This window comes from Sebastes fasciatus, chromosome 7 (assembly GCF_043250625.1).
Source record: "Sebastes fasciatus isolate fSebFas1 chromosome 7, fSebFas1.pri, whole genome shotgun sequence".
Classification (NCBI taxonomy): domain Eukaryota; kingdom Metazoa; phylum Chordata; class Actinopteri; order Perciformes; family Sebastidae; genus Sebastes; species Sebastes fasciatus.
Window position 1 is genome coordinate 4,740,215 of NC_133801.1, and position 26,773 is coordinate 4,766,987.

General features: G+C 41.6%; 1 protein-coding gene across 9 annotated transcripts in view; it reads right to left on the reverse strand.

Annotated features, from left to right (window-relative positions):
• The window catches only part of LOC141771154 (MAP/microtubule affinity-regulating kinase 4-like), a 71,510-nt gene that overhangs the window by 11,252 nt on the left and 33,485 nt on the right, over window positions 1–26,773 (reverse strand). For 5 of the 9 annotated variants that reach the window (XR_012594683.1, XM_074641123.1, XM_074641122.1 and 2 more), the window contains exons 4-16: window positions 14,704–14,752; window positions 14,550–14,615; window positions 13,232–13,302; window positions 12,833–12,889; window positions 12,208–12,444; window positions 11,677–11,796; window positions 11,478–11,577; window positions 10,047–10,156; window positions 9,505–9,706; window positions 8,516–8,736; window positions 7,862–7,965; window positions 3,447–3,725; window positions 1,654–1,736 (exon numbers count right to left, since the gene is read on the reverse strand). Coding sequence is in view for 8 of the 9 variants with exons in the window: in XM_074641123.1 (XP_074497224.1) it covers window positions 1,654–1,736; window positions 3,447–3,725; window positions 7,862–7,965; window positions 8,516–8,736; window positions 9,505–9,706; window positions 10,047–10,156; window positions 11,478–11,577; window positions 11,677–11,796; window positions 12,208–12,444; window positions 12,833–12,889; window positions 13,232–13,302; window positions 14,550–14,615; window positions 14,704–14,752 (1,699 nt within the window). In the remaining variant the exon portion in view is untranslated. The remainder of the gene's footprint in view (window positions 1–1,653; window positions 1,737–3,446; window positions 3,726–7,861; window positions 7,966–8,515; window positions 8,737–9,504; window positions 9,707–10,046; window positions 10,157–11,477; window positions 11,578–11,676; window positions 11,797–12,207; window positions 12,445–12,832; window positions 12,890–13,231; window positions 13,303–14,549; window positions 14,616–14,703; window positions 14,753–26,773) is intronic. The other 4 variants (XM_074641124.1, XM_074641130.1, XM_074641127.1 and 1 more) reach the window with 1 other exon arrangement.

Sequence of the window (26,773 nt, forward strand, 5' to 3'; positions counted from 1 at the left end):
CAGACAGCTGCTGATTAGAGTTTCAGTCACATAAACATACAGTTTTGAGTTAGAGCTGCTCTACAGGAAGACAGTCTTGTAAATGGAGCTACAGTAAACTTCGACTGCGGCACTCCCAGAAACTCATGTTTACAGCATATGAATTTTGGACACCGAATAGGCTGGGTTTAAACTGGGCCAGCTGAAGTTTCCAAGTCAAGGCTCCAACATTTAGACTCCTAAATGTTCTCAGTCAGCCTTGATTAACCTTTAAACACAAATATATATCGTCATACTGTAATATGACTAGAATTTAAAAGCCTCGGTCTCATTCACATGAACGGAGGAAGGGAAATAACTCTGGATTCAGCTATTAGTGCATTTTACAACTTTTAGGACCTAATGATTTAAATGAGGGCTGTTCACACTGGGAAGTTGATGTACCTCAAAATGATCCGCTGAGTTACGGACGTCTCTTTCCCAATGTAAGTCTATAGGAAAAAGTATTTTTGGGCCGAATGGCGTCACGTGACGGACACAGAGGTTGTAGTACCGCCGTTTGGCCACTACAAAAATTTGCATCACAACCCGGCGCTCTTCCTGGAGGCTTGGCTACAGGTCCACAGCCTCCTGCACACACAAGCCACCGTCGCAACAATCCCACTTTTAGTTTACAAGTGTGTAGCGTCTCCCACAGACCGAGACTTTTGTAAATTAAATTTAAGACTTCTAAGGCAGCGATACACAACTGACAGGTGCCCAATGGCCCGCCGATCATTTTCTAATTCACACTGAAAATAAATTGATTCACAATGGGATATTTTTTTGTACTTTGAATGTAAATAAGGTGTCAGAGTGCATAAAAAAAAGCATCAAAATAGACTAATAAAGCTTATTTATAGAAAACAAAGTGCCAGGAGAGGATCCCGCAGACAGTTTAATGTTTGTTTATTAACTGGCCTCTGTCATTTTGCAAAAGTGGCCCCTTGAGTATTCTATTCTCTTTTTTCTTAGGAGACTGAATTAAATATTTTTGAAGATGTTTTCGTGACCTGTAGATACCCTGCTTGATTTTCCAACTATTTAATTTAATTCAGTACATTAGCCATAAGTAGACATCCGGTTATTTAATGTATAAATAATTTAATTGCCAGAAAATTAGCTACGCCACAACATATATCATCAATATCAAAATATATCAATATTGTGATATAAAATTAGTAACGTACTGTGATAGAAGCCCACTTCTATTATGACACCTTTCAATCAAGCAAACATAACTCTCATAACTCTTCTTGATGGAAAATACATTGGAAGAGAAACTAAGAACGTAATGTGGAAAATGTAAACACATAAAGAAGAAAATTAACTTTGTATTTATAAAGAAAAAGAGGTTTCCTCGTTCACATCAGTAAAGAATAGATTAACTTTTCCAGAGCCAGAGTCCTGCAGGTTGAATTTAAGTCAACCGCTGACTAAAATTCCTGCCTGCAGAGAAGCTTTTCCTCACAGAAATGTTTGTATAACTAAACTCCAACCTGCGGCAGACAGCGCATGAGGGGTAGAGGGAATGACGGGGAACTGGCAAGCAGGCAGACAGTCAGACAGACAGTCAGACAGTCAGACAGTCAGACAGACAGAAGCAGCCAGAAAACATGGGAAAGGAAGACTTACTAACTGTTTTTGTCCCCTGTGGGAGGGTGCAGCCCGACATGGACTTGTTTGAGCTCTGACGTTTAGAGGGGTCAAGAGTGACCCTATCGGAGGAGAGAGGAAGAAGAGAAGGAGATGAAGAGAGGATGAGAGGAATGGAAAAAAACAAGGAAAATTAACAGCAGAGAAAGTCAGAGAGACATTGAACAAAAGAGAAAGCAAGTGAGGGGGGAAGACAATATAGAGAGGTAGAAGAGGAAGAGAAGTACAAATCAAACTGTGTGTACTGCAGTTCAGGAAGAAAAGAAGGATAGAAGATTGGCAGGTGACTGGCAAGGAAAAGCAAAAGTTGTTAAAGAATCAAACAAACAAAGCAACAATAAGCGGCAGAGAAGAACGGACTGTGAAGACACACAGTATGTCCACCTGACCAGCAGACCTGGGTCAATAGGTCACCGTTTGTTTGTACCAGCTTAGAGTACCGCTAGGGCGGGGTTAAGGAAAACAGTTCAGTTATATCACTGCTATGGGATGAAATATTTTATCCATTGCCTTCCAGTAAACCAGATAAGTCAAATTTCAGTTTTATTTGTCTCTCATTCACCCACTATTTATTCACGCACTCAGGGGGCGAATTCACCAACGGATTGCGCAGCTTTTACGGCTGCTAAACCTGCACATTTTTTAAAAGGGGTGTCTGCTCAACCTCAATTTTATTTTGGGATGCAATGACTGTTGCATCATGAAAAATAAATAAATAAAGTTCCCCTACATGTCATTTTTGAAAATACATGACAAAAAAAATGAACTGCCTTCAGGAGGTTTGGATAGAAGTGGCACTCTGGCCAGCCCCTCCTGATAACACCTCTGGCTCAGGCTGACTAAAGCACATTTATACTTTGCCACATGGATAATTGCAATCAGATGCAAAAAAGGGAAAATTGCACTTATATGCAAAACTTTATGGGCGTATTTAATATCTTTTGTGAATTGGACATTGAGATAGCAGTTGCAAATTATGAACAATTCATGGTGCTATCAGCGGCCGAAATCTATTCTTTGTGAATTCGCCCCTCAGTGTTGCCCTTTCTCTCTATATATACATTTAAACATCAGAAATGACCATCCTTAAATCTAAACCCCTCAAATGAATCAGTTTTGTAAACAATACCACTAGCTGTCTGTCTGGTTTGTTTCCGTTGCTAAATGGAAACAACATAAAAAGGGACACAATCTGTTTTTATTCAATTTTAGTTCCTTCTGTCTCATGCTGAAGCTTTTCTTTATTTCTTTATTTCTTTCCAGTTTTTAAGATGTTTGATAAGGATTCAGTCTATGTCTTATCATGTAACTTATTTAGTATTTCATAAGGGCTTCATTTGATGTTTCCTGTGGGATGAGGAAGACAACATTTTCAATAGTAAATGTTTTACGGAGCAGGTGGTAAGAAAACAGAGCTCTAGTTTAAGCAAGTAAAACAAACACCACTAGGACCCAGGTCTGAGGCTGTAAAGCTGTATCATTAGAGAAGAAGAAAGGCTGGTAGGTTAGTACTGGTTAAGGAAGAGACATGAGAGGCAGCAAGGTTAGCTAAATGATCTTTATGTACATGTTATACTGTCCAGCTTCAAGCCTACAAACATACAGGCTTTTACAGGCAGTCTGCTATCACGTCACCACATGTGGATGGTTAGCAGTCATCATCAAACAATCCTTAAATATACTCGCACATGTTTCACCTATAGTCACACCTCTAAACAGAAGTAAAACTCTTTTAACCTTCTATTCGTTCTTCTCCCAGCTTCTCCCCTTACCTGCGGGTCAACTTGGAGGTGAGTTTGCTCAGCAGGTTGGTCGTGGTCCGGGTCCTGGCGTGGGGCAGCGGGCTGGCATCGTGGGACGGCGTCGGGGAGGCTGGGGGAGCATGGGAGGGAGGACGACGGTCTCTAATCTGCCCTCCGTGGAAAGTGCTCCTCACCGTGGATCCCCTGGAGAGGCGGGAGGAGGGCGTGGAGGACGAGGAGGAGGCCCCGGAGGCACCGGCGATGCTGTGGGTTGACGGGGAGGCGGGAGGCAGGCGATGGGATAAGGAGCTGGGAGGAGAAGAGGAGGACAACCAAGAGTGGATGACTGCAATCAAGATCATTTCAATTTGAAAAGTTCAAGAACTGTGAAGGACTCTACGACGACGTATTAGGAACATTGTAGGTAAAAAAAAATAATTAAAAATTTAAAAAAAATTTAAAATTAAGGAGCCAGGGAGGGGGGGTGATATTCTGAGAAAAAACTCAGACAGCAAAACTCAGGTCGATCCAACCTGCTATTGGTTTCTCGTAAATTTCTGACTTTATAATCTCAGAGAATATTCAAGGTTTTTCTCATAAATTTGTGATTTTTTTGTTGTAGTAAATTTACCCCTTTAATCTCGAGGATATGTGTTTTTTTCTCGTAAATTTCTGACTTTAATCTTGGAAAATCTGCGATTTTTCTCGGAATATAACCCCATTTCCCCCGGCTCCCGGCTAATGCAGTGTTACTCAAACAGGTCCAAACTGTGCATTCATACGCATGTGGCATGATAATGAGTATTTACAGCACCAGGACGGTGTAATGAGTAAATAAATTCCACATTGACTCAAAATACAGTGCCCATATTCACCGTAAAGAAGGAACATGTCAACCAGAAGTGTATTCACTTCACCACATGTGGATGGTTAGCAGGCAGTATTCATCAAACACATACAATCCTTAAGAATACTCGCAAATGTCCGAATGAGCAAAAATCCCTAGTTAATGTAAATTCATTTGAAATCTGTTTCTTGATTCATTTGCAAATCCTTAACAATACTCGCACAGACAACCAGAAATAAAATACACAAAGATCCAGTTACATAATGTATTTCTGATTATTAATCATGTCCCTTCAATCTGCCCCTAAATCATGGAGGGCAGGATCAGAAAAGAAGGCGACATGGCTTTTGCATGTGTGTGTAAAGAATTGTGTTTGATTTTATGATAATCAAGCATTTTTTAAGATTTGTAATACTTGTATGGCCTCAACCTGAAGAAATGTAAGACATTTTTTCCAGACTTTTTAAGAAACATCAAAGAAAGGAAATGTTAAAAGAGTGAGCGAGCCAGCTGCTCTTCACATCGTGACAACACTTATTCCTAATCTCTGAAAATTGACCTAAAATGCTCCCCCCCACACTTATTTTTCCACACACACACACACACACACACACACACACACACACACACACACACCTCTCCACCCCTGACTCTCTGGCTGGCTGGTGGCCTGAGGCTGCTTTTCATAACGCTCTAGATAACACCCACACACAAGGCTCATGTGGGGCAGAACCATTAAACGAGTTAAGTTGAAGCGCAGCCGTTGAAGAGCAAAATCGTTTAACATCAATGCGGACTAGCAGCCGACTGCAGCTAACAGCAGGGGGGGGGCACACCGGGGATGGAGAGATGGGTGGAGGATGAAAAGATGGTGAGAGAAGTCAAGGAAGATGAGAGGTTGTGGGGAAGAAAAGCGTAGAGCGGGTGAGAGACACTTATGATGTTCAACTGTCTTTCTCAGAGAACTACCGTTTGTTTCCCTTCTCTGTTGCAGCACGCTGTAAAAGTTACGAGTATAAATAATTTACATGATTGAATAGGAGGGTTGAGATTATCAGGAGTGAGACTTTGATTTGTGATTGAATCAGTCAGTCCGACTGCATTGGATTTAAAAAAAAAAATCTTTGCACACCTGTACTCAAACATGGGTCAAAAAGCTTTTAGCTATTTCTCGCTAGAGATAAAACAAGGATTATTATAAATGAATAAGTATAATTACATGAATTTCAACAATATGTACATAAAACAGCAAATATTTCATGCACTCTATGATATTTTCACATCTAGTTATTGTGTAAAGTCTTGGTCACAAGCAGCATCTACAACATCCAAGCCTCTTGTGATCATTTATAAATCGAGAAATTAAAATTTTGGTTTTGATCATTTATTTAATTTTGCTAATCTTAAACTCATCTTTAAATACCTACAGTACATCAGGCTCTTCAGGTGCTCAGTGACCTTGTGGTTCCACTCAGAGTTTCAGGCTTTCGTAAATCCTCATTTTGATAAAACAGCTTTTTCTTTTCGGGGGAGTCAACATGAGCAATTCCTTTCCCACAGAACTCAAACTGGATCCTGACTGGGACCATTTTAAAATCAAACTGAAACAGTTTTTTGAGGATGGATCAGTCATGTAGTCACGAATGATCTGGTGTTTCTTGATTTATGCTTTTTATAGTGTATTATAGTTTGTATTTTGTATTGTTCTGTCTGTATTTTCTTGTCGAGTTCTGTACGTATGTATCGTTAAGTTTGAGTCTATTATGTGTATTTGTTGTTGAGTTTTAGGTAATTTAAAAGCCCATCTAAGGACAATCTAAATGAAGTACACTTCAGTATCCCAGCAGGATGTTTTGTCCCCTGGACATCAGGACCGTGTATGCTCGTCTACATTAAACTCTGCTCTATGATGTGTTTTCTTATCTACGGTATTTCTTGGCGTGAGGCCGCCGGTGTCATCATAGATTAGTGTCTGTGTGTACACAGCAATGTGTGTTTAAATGGACCTGTATGTTATATAAACAACATGATTAACTATAGTCACACACACACACACACACACACACACACACACACTGTCCTGTACATAACCTGTGTTTTCTGTGCACTTTTGCCACTTAAGTTCACACATGTACATTTGTATTGACTCAATGTGACTGTATGTGTCCATCAGCCACTCTGGCATGGCATCACATTGACAACGCCTCTGAGGCAAGTGGAGGGTTACGTCGGGCACAGTGCCAGTCCTCACTTTGTCCTGTTGCTCTCTCCTGCTCACCTCCCCTTTTCACCCATCTCTTCCTCATCCTCTTCCCTCTCTTTTCCTCATCCTTCCCTCCTTTTACCTCCTTTCCTACATCCCTCACCACCACCTGTTAAAATCACTAAATGGAGCTCGTAATGCCTGAATCTAATAGCGTTGTGTGTGTCGTCAAATCAAATCAGGTGGGACCAAGTTAAAAAAAAGTGGGTCTCAAGTCTTTGCACCGGGGCTCAGTTTTAAAGCTGAGTGAAGATACTGGTATCATATGAAACTAAGAATCCATTGAAAGCAGTGAAGAAAAACATGAATATACAAATAAGTCACATAGTTCTTGCAGCCAATAATGTTCAATGTTTTTTGTGCAGCTTTAACACAAGGGTTTTTAAGACTTATTTGTATATTCATGTTTTTCTTCGCTGCTTTCCAGGGATTCTTAGATATAAAAACTCTTCTTTAGTCTCTTATCTATTCGTTACACCCTCCGCCTGACCTGCCCCCAGCACCCCCCCTCTCCCATCTGTGCAGGAACATTTTTTACTGGAGGCCAGATGACAGACGACAGACAGGAACCTTCTGGCTCTTCCTCCGAGAGGCAAAATTACAGAGTGATAAAGAGACAGAATGACGAAAAACAGGTCAGCCAGAATGAAAGTGAGATAGTGAGAGAGTGACCACAGGAAAAAGAGGGAGAGAGGGAGAGAGAGGAGATGGTGGCTGCCATGCTTCGACACTGACGAGCAGACAACCATCTGTCACAACAACAGACAGTTCATATCGGGTACATAAACACACATGGACGAGCCCAATCATGCACAGTTTAAGCCCTTTATCCTCTCTTGAAGAGACAAACTGTATGTGAGACAAACACTCTCTGAGCTCAGTGCAGAAAGAGACAAGCTGTACCAGTGACCAGTCTTTCAACATATTCTTTCACACTGTATTTACTATGAATATGAATTCATTTCCTACATTGGGTTAAATAAGATGCAACCAGGCAACTCAAGTTCAAACTGTATCATTTATTCCATCTTGTTCGTGTTCACCTCGCTGTTGTTTTTACACTGCACTGACATTTAAGAGAGGCCAGTTATAAAGGGATAGTTCGGGTGTTTTGAAGTGGGGTTGTATGAGGTTCTTCTCCGTAGTCAGTGTATTACCTACAGTAGATGACGGTCAGCACGCCCCCAGAAATTTAGAGCTTGCACAAAGTGAACACAATATAAAAAGAAAGAGTCCCATCAAGAAGAAATACCAAAATGTCCTCACTTTGAACGATGTCACTAACTGTAAGGGCACTTTGCTCATCTTTTACAGTACATATGAAGCTCCTCTCACCTGTTTTCCTTGCCGTTTTGCAGCAGTGTTTGTCTATCAGAGCTGGACCGGTCTGTACACACATACGTGTTTCTTCGAGTCATGGCACTGGCAGGGATGTTATTCTGGAGAAAGAATCAGAAAATTCAAAATTACATGAATTTACTGAAATGAAAGATGTCCTCGCTGGTCTGCTTTAATCATGACAATTTACATGAGTAAAGTCTGCCCATCTGGTCCTCCAAACAGGTTAAAAAAAAAAGAAGTAAAGACTTCCCTGCCTTGACTGTTTGACCTCTCTTGTACAGAACATTAAAGAGTTAATCTCAGGTTAATCTGGCTGCTGTCTTCAACTCTTTACGTTCCCTAAACTCCTGCTCAATCGTGCTAATCTTACTGAAAACTCCATATTCTCCCTGTACTGCTGAGTGAATCTACAGTTTGTTATTCATCTATGTATGTAAAGTGTTCTACTCTTCTCTAATCTGTGGAGGACGTTGATGTTTGCTGTCTCTATAATATCTGTGTCAGTGTCTTGTAATCTGAGGAAATGGGATTAGGAAGATTGAGGATTCTGCCATCTGTACCTGTTCTATTGATAAGGGATTAAAAGGAGACAGATGTCTGAATCTGGATAATTCATCAAACCCACAAAACATGTTTTTGGCCTCTCACCGTGGTTGTGTTGACTTCCTTGCGCCGGTCGGGTATCTCTGCCTTGTTGGGGTTGTGGGCGGAGCTGACCATGGGGCTGGAGGGGGTCGGGATGCTACGGGAGCCGACGGTACTGGTGCTCGGCTTGCGGCTTGACAGACGCTCCTCCTTAAGCCCCGCCGCTTCGCCCACACCGCTGGGACTCCGCTTGGGGTTCGTCGTACCTGGAACCGCCGGACCACCTGAGGGAAAGGACACAGAGTTCTCAGTGAGGTAGATTTCTGTCATTTCAGAATTAATAGGCGTTTCGGACCGGAGGAACTTTTCATAGTTCTAAGAAAACACTTTTTATTGTGTCCGCACCGCAAGAACTAGGATCGATCGTTGTTCTTAGAACGCTGTTTTGAGGGACTTTTTTAGCTCCTATTTCAGAGTCGGAACTCCCCCAGCACAAGAGGAACCGTGAGTGACGTAAGTATACGTTAACTGGTCAACCACATGAGCCAATGCAGCACCGGCAACCGCCATTTATAAAAGTCTGTTAGCCGTGTAAACAACAGACAACAGCTCACAACGAAACAAATGGAAGAAAACACGGACCAATGGACAGTGAAGTCCATAAGAAGTGAAATCGAAGAGGTACTTTGGTGACGGCTATTTTGCTTTAGTTTATATGATTGTGGCATGTAAAAGAGTTCTTCAATTATTTCTATATTACTGAAAAAAGCTAAGAGCTTGCGAAACATAGCAAACTAGCTGCTCACCGATCTCCCAGCTGGAGATGTGTGCGAGTGGCGCCGGCGGGCTTACGTCACTTCAGCGTTCCTATCGCCGATGCAAATGCAAGCATTAAAAAGCCCTTGAAGGTATGCAGTTCTTGGGGGAGCTCGGCCGTATGCAGTTCCTCTCAGGGAGTCCCCAGAACTGTTTGGTCTGAAAACGCCTACTCTAACTAATCACAAAACGAGCTAAACTCCACTACGTCACTAATCTCGCTATTTTGCTCTTACAGAAGTCGGAGTGCCGTCTCTGGCGATGGTAAGTGGAGGCGCTGCGCTGCGCCTTGTGGCCAGAGGAGGAGGAAGAAGGTGCAGCAGAGGAGGAGGAGGATGAGGAGGAGGCGGTGTGTTTGCTGGTTCCGTTGGTGATGGCGCTGGTTCGGACTCGAGCCAGACTCAGACTGCTGCCTGACCGAGTCACGGTGCCTTCCGTCTGAGAGACAAACAGACACAGAAAGAAGAAAACTATTTAACGTACAATATGACTGGAGAAAGGCATTGATGAGGTACTTTACAGCTTCTCTCCGTGCATCAACTCAGGGATATAGACCAAGACCATGTTAGTCCGGCACTGTTAATTCCAAAAGTGAGCATTATGAGCTGTTAATGACATAAAAGGCACCCTCTCCATCCTGAACCTAACTCCCATTCTGTGGTATCTGTGGTGGAGCTTATCTGGCAAAAGATATAACATACACTGTCAAATAAAGTCATAAACCATTACCTCATACTCTACAAAAAACAACAACAAACAAACAAGCTGATACACTCACCTCATTCTTGCGTCCCAGCAGCAGGTACGTGGCGGTGACCTCATTGTACTTCTGACTATTCAGCGAATCTCTGATCTCATCTCTGGTGAAGCCCATCCCAACCATCACCTCTAGAATGAGACAGATGAAATTACAAACATCGTAACTCCACAGGTTCCCACAACAAGTGACAAGCTGCACAGGAAACACGCAGGTCGACCTTCTGCACAGTTATGGAAGGTTTAATCTCAGTGCTGGATCTATATCTATATGCAGGACCTGAACTTAACACCTACCAAGAGCTTAGCGCCATTACCACATATGTGGAGCACCATGTAGGTCAGCTTTAATGGTTACTAATTTATGACGTCCTATAGTACATTTATGTAAAGGAAGCTTTGAGTGATGCAATATGCCAGATCTCTGGTATAAGCTTTCTCTGGGGGGTTGAACAGTGCACCAAAACGTCTTTAAAGGGATAGTTCAGGTGTTTTGAAGTGGGGTTGTATGAGGTTCTTATCCATAGTCAGCGTATTACCTACAGTAGATGACGGTCGGCACGCCCCCAGTTTAGAGAAACAGACAGGAGTACCAGCACGGGAGAAAAGCAAAGTACTGCTGTGGACGGGGGCAGCAGCTAAACGCATTTTAGACACCAAAGAAAATCAGTTGAAGTGTACGCTATATTTAGAATATTTTCACCAGTTTACCTTATCGTGAAACAACTATACAGTCTATGTTTTCAACGGGGAACTTAAGCCGTTATGCTCTCGCCAAAGCCACCAGACTGCATTGAAAAAACTTGAAATTTTACCTCACAGAACACAGGAGTTGTTGGTCTAACGCTGCATTGATCGGATAGTTTATTTGTGTTTTGTGTGACTTTGGTTAGTTCGAATTCACTGAAGTCACACAATATCACAAACTAACTAACCGATCGAGGCAGCGGTAGACCAGCACACCCCGTGTTCTGCGAGGTAAAATTACAGGTTTTTCCAATGGAGTCTGGTGGCTTTGGCGAGAGCATAGATGGATACAACGGCTTCAGTTCCCCATCAGAAACATAGACTGTATAGCTGTCTGACGGCGAGGTAAACCGGCAAAAATATTTTAAATATAGCGTACATTTAATGATTTTTTTAGGTGTCTGAAATGCGTTTTGCTGCTGCCCCCGTCAACAGCAGTACATTGCTTTCCTGTCTTTCTCTAAACTGGGGGCGTGTCGACCGTCATCTACTGTAGTAATACACTGACTATGTATACGTACCTCATTTAACCCAACTTCAAAACACCCAAACTAGCAGTCAGAGGCCTCAGCTAGACATTCCCAGCTTAACCTCACTGAATATTTCTGTTTACTGTTACAGTAATGGGCCACACGATCCAACTCATCACCAGACAGTTACAGTATCAGTAAAAATAAATGAAAAGTAAAAGGTGTGTGTTTCTCACCGATACGGCTGGTATTGTTAAAGTCCTCCACAGGCTCTGTGTGGGGCTGCAGATCCTCGCCATCATAGCCGATATTAATCCACTTATCTTTCATTATTTGCTGGTGGGGGAAGAGAAGCAGAGCTCAGTATTTATAGACACTAATGTGGTCAACGATTTGAACGTGCTGTTATGTATGGGCTGCATGTTTCCTCCTCACATCCAGCGAGCAGCGTTTGGTGGGGTTGAGGACCAGGAAGCGGCGCAGGATTCCCTCGCAGTCTGTCGACATGTAGAAGGGCACGCGATATTTCCCCCTCAAAACACGCTCCCGCAGCTCCTGAACGCAACACACATTGATACACAATGAATTTCCATAACAGCGACACTGAATCAATAAAAGATCAAGACTAGGGATGCACCGATCCAAATTTTTCAGTCCTGATACGGATACCTGGGCTTTGGGTTCTGATCCGATAACAGTGTTTAATTACTAAGTTGTATGCCTCACTGTGTGGAAGTGACTCATTCTTTCATGTGTAAGGCAACATCAGGTTTGACTTAAACAACGCTTTTCTAACTTTGTAAAACAAAATGTAACAAATAAAAACATAGATAGAAATGTACTGAATTGTATAGTTGTTCTATAGTTCTTCAGAGGAGCCTTCAGTCACCTCAAATGACATTTATACTGGACCATAGACAGTACACAGTCTACGTACTGGACCTAAACAGCCTCCACGTCACCCACCTTTAGGTTCTGTCCGTCAAAGGGCAAGGACCCGCTGACCAGTGTGTACAGGATGACACCCAGGCTCCAGATGTCCACCTCAGGGCCGTCGTACTTCTTCCCCTGGAAGAGCTCTGGTGCAGCGTAGGGCGGCGAGCCGCAGAACGTGTCCAGTTTACTGCCCGCAGTGAACTCGTTGCTGAAGCCAAAGTCGGCTATTTTGATGTTGGAGTCGGCGTCTAGTAGCAAGTTCTCCGCCTGCACGAAACAATATAGACAGGAAAACTATGAGCACAGGGCTGAAAAGGTTATTTGCAACTTAAATCCCTGATTTCTTTCAGTGCCATCATACAGGAAGTGATGCTTTTTCTGCGTTTGTAGTGGCATGAGATGGCGGGCGTATATTCAACTTTTGCAGTAGCAGATATAAATAAATGGTAGTTGTAGTTCAAACATCATTTCATTTACCTCTTGATGCCATACAGAACAATTTGTGGAAAGTTATGGTTATCAGCTTTAAAGTAAATGTCTGTTACTATTATTCATCAACATGTGTAAAAGTAATACATACAGTCTGTTTAATATGTGTTAATGACGGGGTTCATAAACCCTTTTCATTATTTTTCTTGTTGCATCGTGTAATCACCTTCAAGTCTCTGTGAACGATTTTCTTCAGATGACAGTAGTGCACCGCCGACACAATCTGAGGAGAGAAAACAAGACAAACGAGAGAAGGTAACTAACATGTAAGTGGAAGCTAAACTAGGAGCTCCATTCACACATTTACAAGCCCTCCATGACCAACAATAGAACTCAATATCACGGATTCAAAGCTGGATTTCTTACTGTGCGATCACACCTGCTGTTTTGTTTTATTTGTTCTGCATTTCTGTGTTGGTCTGCTTTAGGTTCACAGTTAGAAGCAAAGCAGCGACTATAAAGGATAAGTCACATCAGCTCTCTAGTAGCTCTGATTTTAGACAGACAGACAGACAGACAGACAGACAGACGGGTGACGTACAGTAAGGTATGAGGTTTAACTGACCTGTCTGAACTTTGCTCTGGCCTCTTTCTCCTTCATTCTGCCATGAGCCACGAGGTAGTCGAACACTTCGCCTGGAGGGAAAATGAAAGGTTCAGGCAAGCATGGAAGTAGTTTAACAGTCACATGTTCAATACACTTTCCAGTTGTACATGACTAGAAACTGTCACCAACAATTAGGTTGTCCATATTAACAGTTTTGGTGCTCATTCTTTCTGCAGATATCAATGCTCAGTTCTGTTTTTGCTGCGACACCTCTGCCCACCTCCCAGCAAATGTTTAACTCCCTGCAGCTCATAAACCAACACTCGCAGAAGATATAGATGTGTGAATTCAGAATGTTACTCCCCTCAGTATGTGTTCATGTGTTATTAAAATATCCGACACTCTGCCGGCTGTTTATGAGTTTAGAGTCAGGTCTGCGTCAGGCTTGCACAAATATGTTTTTGAGCATCACCGGAGCAAATGTAGCACAACTGGAAAGGGTTGAAACCTGATATATATATAAGTGTCCTGACTAAAAATATCGGGGTATGTATGTGTAGGCGTTCATGTGTAGGAAAGAGAAAATAACTACCACGACTTCCAATACGTCAGACTATGTCCTCAAATATTCCTGGAGTGTTAACATTATTTTCAGCTCATTAACCCATTGGTGCCCGATGACTATATTTAGTATGACAAGGAAAAAATGCCACGATATTTGTTCTGATTGGTCTAAAGTCTTCAAATTTGGTACGGACATATTTTGGGCAAGTATCTATTGGTACAACTCTGTTTTCCATATTTAATATTTTTATTACACTGCATATGTGTACATAGTAGGGATGTAAGAAAAATACATCTTTTAGCAATACTAATATAATACTAAAATTGCAATAAGATTGAATCGTGACTTAAGTATCAGAGATCCTAAATAGCAAAACGAGCTGAGGTTGAGCTGAACACAGCAGCATGTCGGCTCCTTATTAGGTATGTGAAGTAAGAGATCACACAATGTACAGAGAGAGAGCAGCGGAGGGAGATTAAGGGATCACGAGGAGAGAAGAAAGAAAAATAGAGAAGCTGCAAAAATAGAGAGGAGTGCATGGGAAACAGCTGAACAACGTTAAAGAGATGAGATGAATAGAAGAGCACAACAAAAGACAGTAGAGCACAGAGACAGACATGAGAATGAAAGTGGAGACAAAAGGGACTGAACTCAATGGTTTAGTTCATCGGTTGTACTGTATAACTCAGTCAAAGTAATCAGTCTAATTAACACCATTCAACACTGGGCCATCATGATGATGATGATGAGGATGGTGGGGATGTCACTCACCTCCGCTGGCGTACTCCATAATCAGGTAAAGAGTCTTCTCAGTCTCGATCACCTCAAACAACTGCACTGTAACACGCAGAAGAAGAGGCGTTAACACAAAGGCCGGCATGGAAACACACACACACACAAGATAATGACCTGGAGCGTAACTCACCTATGTTGGGATGGTTGAGAGTTTTCATGATGCGTACCTCTCGAAACAGCTGAAAATAAAATGTAAAAAAGGGAGAAAATGAACCGTCAGACTCAGTTATTCTTGTCACTTCTCATTATAAGATTACACAAAAGTTCTATGCAGAATATTTCACAGATACTTTGCATAAAATACATGTTTAAGTATTCAAAATCTAAGGGTTGAATCAAAGTCACATGTTAACTCCGGTGATTTATACCAGTTTAAAGAGACTAGATTGCAATGTAAGCACAGACCAAAGATTTTCACTGCCAACGAATGTGTGTTATAATTGTTGTGCATATGACGAATAAACAAACTTATCCTACTTATCACATATCAGTGAATCATATACAAATATGCAGAATGTATGGTTACAATCAATATATGGAGACACAATGAACAATACTTCAGTAAAATGCACTTGAGTGAATAAAACCCCACATCTGAGTCTTTTTTCTTTGTGCTTCACTTCTCACATGTTCATCTTAATTATTTCTCATTCATTAATTGTTCTTCAGTTAATTCATACAACCCACAGCTGGACACCGTTCCCCCTCACTCGCCCCACTCATCTTTCCGACCACCTCTAGACCCGGGCCACCCAAGGGAGTGTGTCCCCCCGGTGCTAGGCCGACAGCGGGGCCTCCTCCCCTGGGTGAGCTCTCCCTCTGCCCGCCCCTCATCATCCATCACTGAGCTCCAGACTGCTGCCTCATCCTGCCACTCTTCATACCATCTATCTCTCCCTCTCTGTCTAATTAAAGTAACGTATTTGTCTGTGAACTCCATTTTAAGAGATTACAGAGGGGGAAAGCGCCAGGCTAGATGCATCACAGTGGAACATGCTGATGATGTTTTTAACACCAGATGGAATTACAGCAAACTGAACCACAGAGATGATGAAAATCAGAGAAATCACAGAAAACATCAGGGGAAAAGACCCTTCAAATTGGATTTAAAACTAACACATATGCGTTAAAGGTTTGGGATTTTGTCAATTAAATGCACACGTGTTTATAAGGGTCTGCAAACAGCCTCTGTGACGTGTAATGAAGCCATTTATCCATCATTACTTTGATGTGTCAGAGTGAGACATTCTGACCCTGGAGGGGAAGATGTGGGGTCATGACAAAAAAACTAAATGTGTGTGTTACAAGAGCAGAGTGTGTCAGGACTATTTCTGTATCTGCAAGAAAATGAGGCAAATTAACAAAGTACAGGAGACGAAAACATTAGGAATGTAAGAAGGAAGGAAGGAAAGGTAAAATGGTACACAGCCAGAAGTGAAACTGATGTGTATTAGTAGTGTTTGTGTCATTTATTGCTCAGTAAATCCCTCAGCAAACCTGCTTAAATTCTTTAAGAATAAATAACACGAGTGAAAAAATGTGAAAGCACAGAAAAAAGGAAGAGACAAAGAGGAGAGACAGCGAAAAATACAAAAGCAGGAAATGCACTGATGCCTTCATTTTCAGCTGCCCTGTGAGACACACTCCCCCCTTATTTATCCCTCTCTATCTCCGTTACTATCATATAAAAAACAGATACAATACCCATCTTTCATGCTCTTATGGTTACATTTCATAATTTGTATAGTACAGTAGAATCTTACAACCAACTCCTGGTGCTTATGAAATGAAAAAGGTGTTTGATCTATGACCTTAAAGGGATATTTCAGGTGTTTTGAAGTGAGGTTGTATGAGGTGTTTATCCATAGTCAGTGTATTTAGAATATTTTCACCGCTATATTGCCATCAGAAAGCCCTTTCTGACGGGGAACTGAAGCCGTTATAGTGCTCTCTTCAAAGCCACCAGACTCCTTTGACAAAAATTTGTATTTTACCTTGCAGAACACGAGGGCTGCTGGTCTACCGTTAGTTAGTTTGTGTTATTGTGTGGCTTTGGTTAGTTCGGATTCACCAAAGTCACACAATAACACAAACAAACTAACCGATCAAGGCAGCGGTAGACCAGCAGCTCCCTTTCTGTTCTGCAAGGTAAAATGACTGTTTTTGTCAAAGGAGTCTGGTGGCTTTGAAGAGAGCATAACGGCTTCAGTTCCCCGTCAGAAAGTGATGTCTGACGGCACGATGCTTTGCTCCCATGCTGGTACTCCTGTCTGTTTCTCTAAACTGGGGGCGTCCTGACCGTAATCTACTGTAGGTAATACACTGACTACGGATCAGTACCTCAAACAACCCCACTTCAAAACACCTAAACTATCCCTTTAATTCAGTGGTCAATAGGCAAACTCATGATAAATAAATAAATATGAAGATTAAAGATAAACGCTTTTCCAAAAGTGAAATATGAGTAAACTGGTTTTCGATGCATTTCCATTTTACTACATTCCTGAATGCACCTGGCTTCAGATAAAGGAGGTCAACAACAGCCATCTGTTATTACTACACTGTGTTATGTTACAGTGTGTAGCTGCCATCAGTGGAGCGATGGAGTGATGGACCAGGCAGACAGATTTAGTTGTGCTGATGTGAGGAGCTGCAGTGAGTTGAACTCACATTTAAGACAGAGGGAGACATCATATAGACTGACTGACTGATTAGCATAGTTCGTTGTAGCTAACTGCATGTGTATGCGTGTGTACATTTATTAACGGAATGTTATTTTGTTAAATATTCAGAAAGTACGACATTAAAAAACAGAAAAGATGAGGAAAAAAAAGCGGGTGGAAGATGTCATGAACTACGACCGTGTAGACTACAGTACTACACATTTAATTAACATAATGTGACATATACTACTCGTCCAGGGGTTGGCTAGCATATTAACATATGCACTGCTTCATATTCATACTGAATTGAATTAATCACATTTTCAGACCTGCCAGCTGCGGAGCGTGTCCAGTCAAAGATGGCAGCAGCGCCTCACATGAGAGAATATGTTTCCTTCGAGCCACGTGCTCCAGGAATTTGCTTTCACACAACAACACTTTCCACGCTGACATAACTTTAGAGTCGCCCGAGGCCATGTGTGTGTGTGTGTGAGTGTTTTCACAGATATCATCTGAGACAGATTCCTGGTATGCAACAGACCCAGAGGAAAAACACCAGTTTAGTTGGCACATGCAAACACACACACACACACACACACACATACACACACACACACACAACACACACACACACACACACACACACTCACTCACTAACTAACTAACTAACTAACTAACTGGGCCATGCTGTACAGCCAAATGTAGGTTTTATGCCAAGATAAGACACTGAATACTTCAAAAAGATATTTAAATTACAAACAACTACCTCAAGAACTGATGGAAGATGTTTTATTATAATGTTATTATAAACTGCCAATTTTGATAATCTTTTAATTATTCAATTTCTCTGCTTTATAACATTGTAAACTGAAAATGTTTGTGTTTTGGACTTTTGGTCAGACAAAACAAGCCATTTAATAAGACCCCACCACGGGCTGTGGGAAATAATGCTTAATAATTCTTAGTTGCAGCTAGGACTGTCACAATATCAGATTTTTTCTCCAGGATTATTTTGACCAAAGGAATTCATGATAACAATGTTATTGCCATATCTAAAGAAAATATGAAAATAATGTTATAAGTCAAATTTAACTTTGTTTATTGTGCATTTTGTCTTGTTCTTGCAAATTAATTACACTTAGAATTTGAGTGGAGAGAGAGTCTGTAAGCATAACTGTACAAAAGTGTGATTTAAGAGGTGCTAGATTATGTACGCAATATTATCGTACGTGTATTATTAACAAGATATCATTATTTAATTTTAATATCACGGTTATGGTCAACACCGGTATATCGCGACACCCCTAGTTGCAGCCATACACTGATTTCTGATTAACTTCTCATATAAAAAGGAAGACGTGCACAGCTGCAGTGATTTAACATCCCGTCTGTTATTTTTAAAACCCTGATGTGAATTTATATGAAGAAGAACAATTGAAGAAGCATTCACACATAAGAACCACAGGACAATGTGTTATAATAAACATGAGTTTCTATTCTTCTCTGTCAGTCTTTCTGCTCAGTGCTCTTAAAATGGGAAGCTGCATCGTCATAAAAGCACACGCACGCACGCACGTCCACTGGGAGTGTGTGTAATTGAATTAAGTGCATGGTGCAGCAGCTGTTCATCTGAGCTTTAAGAAGAATTATCGGCTAAGCCTTTCCTCCCTCACCTCACTCTCCTGTACACCCATTTACCTTTCTCACTCTCTCCCCCTCTCTCCTATACTCGTTCGTCATCTGTTTTCACACCTTTTTTTCTGCCCACTTGGTCCACTAACCATAACTGAATGTGTGACCACTGCTTGCCGGGATGCTACGTATTTAGAGATCTAAAAAAAACTAATTGTTTTTAAAACAGAGTACGGCTGAAAAGAGACTGAAAAGCACAATATGCAATGTTCTGCAAATAAGAGTCTTTCAATCAAAACAATAATAAAAGACGGAGTTTGGTAATTGTTGTGAAACAGCGTGGGATCATGGGAGTTGCTGTCATCACCAACCATTGCCATCAATGCATTCAGCTTCTCCCAGTTATTATTCCTTCAGTGTTCATCGTTCAGGAGGTTTTCACCAGGAGTATAATTATTATAATTTGGCCAAACAAACTGACCCGGTGACTCCGTTTGCTGAACACAGGAAGTCAGTCCCAGTGGGGCTGCGAGGTGAGCTGCTGCTAACGTTTGCTCGGCTTGTTTCTCTGATAACTTAAGATACAGACATTCAGGAGGTTGTTACAAGGAGCCGATTTATCCACAGAGGTCTCCTCCTCTCCAAAACAAACGGACCCGGTAATTAAAACCAGCAAAAACACTGAATAAAGCAGTTTCACTTTAAAAATCGGTGTTTCTCCGATGTTGTTCGGCGGACAGGATGCTGTCGCTAACGTTTGCTCAGCTTGTTTCTCTGACAACTTCAGATCCAGGCATCCGATGACTAAAATCATTCATCCATTTAAAATATGTAGTTAAAAACAACCTATATCTAAAAAGAGCATCATCAATATGTGGCTTAAAACTGGATACAAATTAAATTTATGACAGCCTATGGCAGACGACCGAATGAAACAGACCATTACCTCGATTAAAACTATGGATTTATCTACATTTGAAAATTGTTGTAAACATTTGGGATAATGTAAATACACAACTCAACAAAATATATAACATAGGTCTAGCTGTTTTTACCTAAGTGCCTTTAAGAAGCAGAAACCTCAGCAGCTGGCCAGGACATTGTTGAGTCACTGGTATTGATTGAACAGTCCAATCAATCTTCAGCTCTTACTGCTGTAATGTGGCAGTTATAACATTTCTTATTACGCTTTTATTTTGTAGGTTAAAACCATTTCTCGGTGAAAGCAAAAAATTTCAGATTTTTCCCATTGAGTCCAAATGCAGCATTTGTCCACTGATCCAACAGAATAACTCCACTCTCCTGCCTTATTATGTTCACCCTCTGTTCTCCTGGTTATCTCCCATGGCGATGGCCCCCGCGTCACAGTTGCCATGCCAACCCAGGTATTTAATCCCTGGGCCTGAATCTCCGGCTTCCCAGGGGGTTGTGGGAAGTCGTGGAACGCCAAGCACATGGAAGGAGACCTACTAACACACAGCTGCTGCCGTGTGGAGTCCTCATATCACAAAAATATGTATGATTTTTGTGTTTTAACGAATTATGAGTAGCCTTAAAGGGAGAATTTTATGTGGATGTCCAATCAGTGCTGATGGTAAATGCTAAGATTTAGTTGTGCAACTTTTCCCCCGTTCCAGAACATATTTAAATATCTGACAGTGCTGGATTATTTTCCAGCATCCTTCACTTTTCCTCTCCTCATCTTCTTCTTCCTTCCTTTCAGGCAGAATTAATCAACTTCTGAGCGTTTACATCCTCTCCGTCTCTCTCCGTCTCTCTCCGTCTCTCTCCGTCTTTGCCAGGAAGTATTAATCAACTGCTAAATCGAAGCTCTCACTGCTTTTCTACCAGGATTTACACAAAGCAACTTAATGACCGACTGTCGAGTTTTCTCTCTCTCACTTTGAGAGTAGTGCTGCGTGGGTTTGATTCATGTGTCTGGTCTGCCAGTCTGGTGACCTTTGACCTGTTTATCCAGGCTGTGTATTCGTATTTCTCTTTTTCGCAATGAAATGAGAAATGAGGAATAGATAATGCTTGTCTAGCTGACATATTTAAATAGCCAGCCCCGTCACATCTCTACCGCACGACGCTCAGTCTAAAACACTGCAGTACTCACACACAACGTAAAAAAAACACACTTCCTCTTATCAGCCGCAGCCAATCATGAGACCAGAGAGATTCAGAGAAATATCGGGGGAAGAGTGAAAGAATGAGAGGGATGAATGAACACACAGACCTCTCTCTCTACTCCCACATCAGAGAACCAATCGTGAATAAACCTCTGCTTTTGTGTGTAAACTCTGAATGAAGTGATATAAAATGTTTCATCTCAACCGCAGTCAACAATGGACTGTCTCTCAGTCAGTATATGGCGACTACTTACTGCAAAACTATATTTGTCGCACCTATAGGCTAGGCTTGCCGCGGTAGTCTGTGTTACAGTACACGATGTTCAGGCATACACTGAATACATTACTTGCCCGAAGCCCCCCACCGTCTTTTTGCTTTAGAAATAAAACTCATTTAGTTCATTTTTTGCGTATCATCTCGCGATTCGAGAGATGAGGCATCACGTTGGGCGCTCCACATTTGCATAAAATTGAGGTCTAGGCTACTTTCAGTAACTACGTGGCTTATTTCCAACATAAAATGTTTTCAGAAACACATTTTGGTGAACTATTTTCGGAAGCAAGGTGATCCCTCGTGATAAAAAACGCCCCCGGCCAACCCCTTGAGCGAGACACTGAACCCCAAGTCGCTCCCGGGCGCTTCACAGCAGCCCACTGCTCCTTAATTCTTAGGATGGGTTAAATGCAGAGTCAAATTTCATGCATGTACCTGTATGTAATAAAGTTTAAGGAAGTGTCCCTTGTGGCGTGTGAAGAAAAGTTGGCACTGTAGCTGCTGAGTGTTGTTCTGGTAGGATTAATCAAGTCATGTTGGCCTGGTAGCCTGAAGCCCAAATAATACTTGTGGATTAAGGGGTTACCGGGTCGGTTGCAGAGGCTTTGTGCACCAGAGCTAAAGGTGCACCTCCACAACTATACAACTACACCTCAGGGCAACTGTATAGATATCAGATCACAAAGACAAAGACTGGTCAGTTTGGACGTCAAGTGTTTTCTCTTACATGTTTCTGATGCCGGTAGAGATTGCTGAAACCAAAGACAACATTCAAGTATGTCTAGTAATCCAGGAAAACAATTTCCTTTGCATTTGATTATCACAAAGTGAATGAAAAAATCCCAACAAAATAATTTCAGCTATTAACTAATGCATGGCAGTAGTCTCCTTTTTCAGAAAACCTTCCCAGTGTCACTCTCTATATCACAAAATGAGCAAAAGGATGTCAACATGATGCTTTTGATATATAAACTAAAGCATGAAAAGTGTGTTGCAGTACTGCTATCAACCGGTGAAATCCAACTATAAATCAATACCTGTGCTGCATACAAAATAAAATTTTGCTTGATTGCTTGTCCCAGAACAAATTCAATATTTAAGAAACCTGAGCAACAATTTGTAATAGAATAAAGTCTCCAACATGGTGTGATCAAGGTAAACAGAACTACCTCAGAATCATTTTACCAGGAGGGCTAAGCTTTAGGGATGTTTATGTTTATTCCTCAACAAATAATTAATCACAATAAGCCCACTTAGTGCAACATGTGACAACTAAATGAAATAAAGTTTAAGTTGTACTAGGAAATGATTTACATTATTAATACCTCATCACAAAATCTAGCCCGCCAAACACGTCTGAATTATGGATTGTTTAAAGTAATCTTCTACTTCTGCCAGAGACATTTCAGACGTGTATTTAAACAAAGATCTGAGTTAAATCCTTCAGTCTACGAGACACTTCAGCACATGTCGATGCCTCTCTAGCGGGGTTAAAGTCCTGCCGAATGTTTTGGGGCACTCTAATGAGCAACATTACTCAAGGATTTGCCTTCGCTCTTTCTCTTGTCGCCGGGGGAACATCTGAATAGACTTTTGACCTTGTTTCTCCTTTTGTTGCCTGTTGCTGGGAGCGCTGCCCTTCTTCTACATTATCCCACTATAAGCGCACTCTCCTCCCGATATAGCTCCATCCCCTTAATGTACAGCTGTAATTGGAGCTCCCAGGCCTGTCGATGAGAAGAGCTGAATCATTAATGATGAGTAGCTGCGGTTTTATCCAGGCCTGTTTGACCCAGATCATAAGAAGTCTGACTCAGCTTGAGTAAAAGGAGAATTAAATATAGTTCAGGGGAAGGAGAGAGTGAAAATCCCAGGCCCAAGAGTACAGACGCAAAGAGACGAAACTCAGGTGCTTTTTTGACAACAGCTGCGGTAGCGCTACCGCCATTTTGGACTGAAAACGCCAATGAGTCCATTGCCATGAATGTATAAAGAGACGTCTGTAAATCAGAGTAAATCAACCTCCCAGTTCGAACACTTAAATAGCCCTCATTTAAACCCTTAAGTCCTAAAAGTTGTAAAATTACCTAACAGCCGAGTCCAGAATTATTTTCCTCGTCATAATGAGCATGCATCAGACCCACGGGACCGCACCGCCCTGCACGCTCATATGACATATCTGGTTCTGCCAGCTTCCTGTTAGCTGCATACGGCTGTAATAATGAATACATTGGCTGTAATTCATCACTTTTATTATCTTCTAATACACCCATGTGCTGTATGCTGTCAGCCTGTACCGTGGTGGATGTATTAACGTCTCTGTTCCCAAACAACCGGCTATCGGCCAGCAGCTAGTAGCGCTAGTAGCACAACATCAACAGAATTTAATGGAGTTGTAGGCTATTTACTAACACGCAGGGCAAAAGCACAGGACACAACCTCTTCTACATCCGTGGTCTGTGTCTGTGGTCTGTTGGACTCCATTTTGGAAAAAGATTGAGAAATCTGTGTGCTGGATTTTTCTAACTTCAATTTATGTCCATCACTCACTTTCTGCTCCTCTGGGAAGCAGCCGGGCCAAAAAGTTAAATAAATAAGTAGGTAAATAGTTATAATAGCATGCATATTTATAATATTTTTATTGTTCAACACAGGTCATTTCGGTAGAGACATTAAATATTACAAAAGAATAGAAATAATTTTGTTTTACATTTGTGCGTCGGACGTTTTACCAACGTCTGGTAGTCTCTTTCAGTCCAAAATGGCAGAAGTGTAGCTGTGCTGCTGGGCGCTGACGTTGCAATGGAACAAACATTTGACTTTCACTTCTTAGCAATATACGTTCTTTGCCCAGGCGGGGCATCTTACTTCTCTTCTTCTACTGGTCTGTTCTCGTTGCTTTGAAGATGAGCATGTGGGAAAACCTTCTGCTCTCGCTCTGTCCGCCCTCTTGCTCCTTTATTATCTAATTATTCCCTTTACACTCTGGAACAATAACAACAACGCATACAGCAGCAACAATGTGATTATACACAGACAGACACCCACATGGGGACAATATGCTGCATACAATAGCAATGCAGATAATGGCATTACACGTGCGTACAAAAGGCAGAGCAGAGACCGTGTCGGGCTGCGAGTTTATCCGCCTGTTATGATACACGCAGGCCTACACACGCATACACGCATACACGCATACACGCACACGCACACACACACACACACACACACTGTCTGGTCTCTTCGGTTCTGCTCTGTATCTTGTCTTTCTCAGGGTCCCTGCTCCTGTGCCAAGGCCTCAATAACACCCCCACCCCACCCCGACCCGGTCGCCCCTTTTGTTTGCCTGTCTGGAATTCAGCTCCTGGCTGAGGGGGGCCTGGGCGAGGGACAAAACACACTTCACAGCGTTAGATGGTGGCCCAAACACCGTCCTGCACGCACACACATACACAACATTGGAAGGCTGCCCACAAAACTCTCCCGTTCTCAGAGTACCACCAGGCTTTTGATGGGGCCCTGCACTGTCTGGCAGATTATCCAACAACACACGGCAGGGAAGAGTGCATTAAAAACACACTCGGTCCTGAATGTTGCTATTACGGCCGTGGAGTTTTAAGATACGAACAGCAGATCTTTTAGTAAATTATTCCCCAAAATTTCAGTGGACAAATCTGTTTTCCATTTCTGACATCATGCACGGTCTGCAACTCTTATGGTGCGTTCAGGTGTGAGTAGGACAGTCAGGATTTCCATCTCAGCTTATAAACACCTTTGCAAATAGATTTATATACTCTTCTGTAAGACAAAACACCCAAAGGCACATGGTAAACAAGAATAAACTGTTTACAGAGGGTGCAGCTTTGCAATTTGGAGATTTGCTCAGCAGAGATTTGCACTCTACTAAAAGCTCTTTAGTTGGTGTGTGCAACAACAGAAGACAATTTGGGGTTTTTTCCACTTCACTTTACTATAAAAATGTTACTACGAGGGCCTTGATTTTGATGTAACCTCTGTGATGAAGACTCTTTATGATTTGCATCAATCGTGTGATCAATTTGCTGTTGTATGTTGTTGTGCATCAACAAGCTAACTAACCGACCGAGGCAGCGGTAGACCAGTAACTCCCATGAGGTAAAATGACTGTAAAATTATTATTTTTAAAAAAAAATTTAATGGAGTCTGGTTGCTTTGGCGAGAGCAAAGATAACGACATCAGTTCTCCGTCGGAAACATAGACTGTATAGCTCTCTGACAGCAAGGTAAAATATTCTAAATACAGTGTATACTTAAACTAATATTGATTATTTTAGGTGGCAAAAATATGTTTTGCTGCTGCCCCCGTCCACAGCAGTACATTACTTTACTCCCGTGCTGGTAGTCCTGTCTGTTTCTCCAAACTGGGGGCGTGCCGACCGTCATCTACTGTAGGTAATACACTGACTATGGACAAGTACCTCATACAACCCCACTTCAAAACACCCAAACTATCCCTTTAATGTCCATACTGGAGCAGGCTGACGCTTAGGTGAAGTAGGGATCTTGCACTGTGGTACTTTAGCAGTACTGGCTGTTCTCCAGAAACAATAGAACCTCACAGTTCCTACGTCCCTGAAATAGTTTTAGGAGACATAGTGTAGTGTTCCAGATGGTGGAGAGTACAGCTGTGATTACAGTAGAACTACTACTGCAACACAACGCCTGGGGAGAATAGAAAGAGAGAAGTGGGACACGGAGCTAGAGTAAAGAGAACTAAATAAAAGAGTTGATAAAGAGAGAATAAAAAAGAAGCAGTGAGGAGACGAGAGAGAATAAGACAGAATATGAAGCGTAACAGAGTGTGAAGAGAAAGAGAGAGCAAGGAGGAGAGGAAGCAGAGAGCTCCTGTGTGCTTCTATTTCAACCCAACTGTGAATACTACATCTTTTGAATATTAATATTGTGAAAATGCAAATTATGTGCATTTCCATTAAGGACACTGAAGGAATCTCCCATGAAAGACAGAAGTCTGATTAATGTTGGACAAATACACTTTAGTGTCAGCTAATGGTGCACTTATTTCATGTTTTCATCCAAAGACAAAGACACATCAGCTAATGGTCATTACACCAAAATGGAACAGGGAGACAGCAGGTCGGACATTTCCTGACATTCCTCCAGAAAGCATTTTAAAAAGTCCAGCAGCCTCGCGTGATCCAGAATGATCCAGTAGTTTAAAGCCTTCATCATTTAATCAGTAAATACGTCTCACTTTCAATTTATTGCATAAAACCTTCATAAAAACATTTTTAAGAGAGGAGAAATCTTATATTTCAGCTTTTATACTCAACTTTAGGGAATAAATTGGCAGCAATTTTGATAATTGATTAATTTTTTGAGTTGATATCTCAAGCAAAAGCAAAAGCTTTTCTCTGTTGTATATCATTAAAGGGGTGCAATTAACGGTTATTTTCATTGTCAATCAATCTAACGATTATTTTCTCGATTATCATTTCAGTC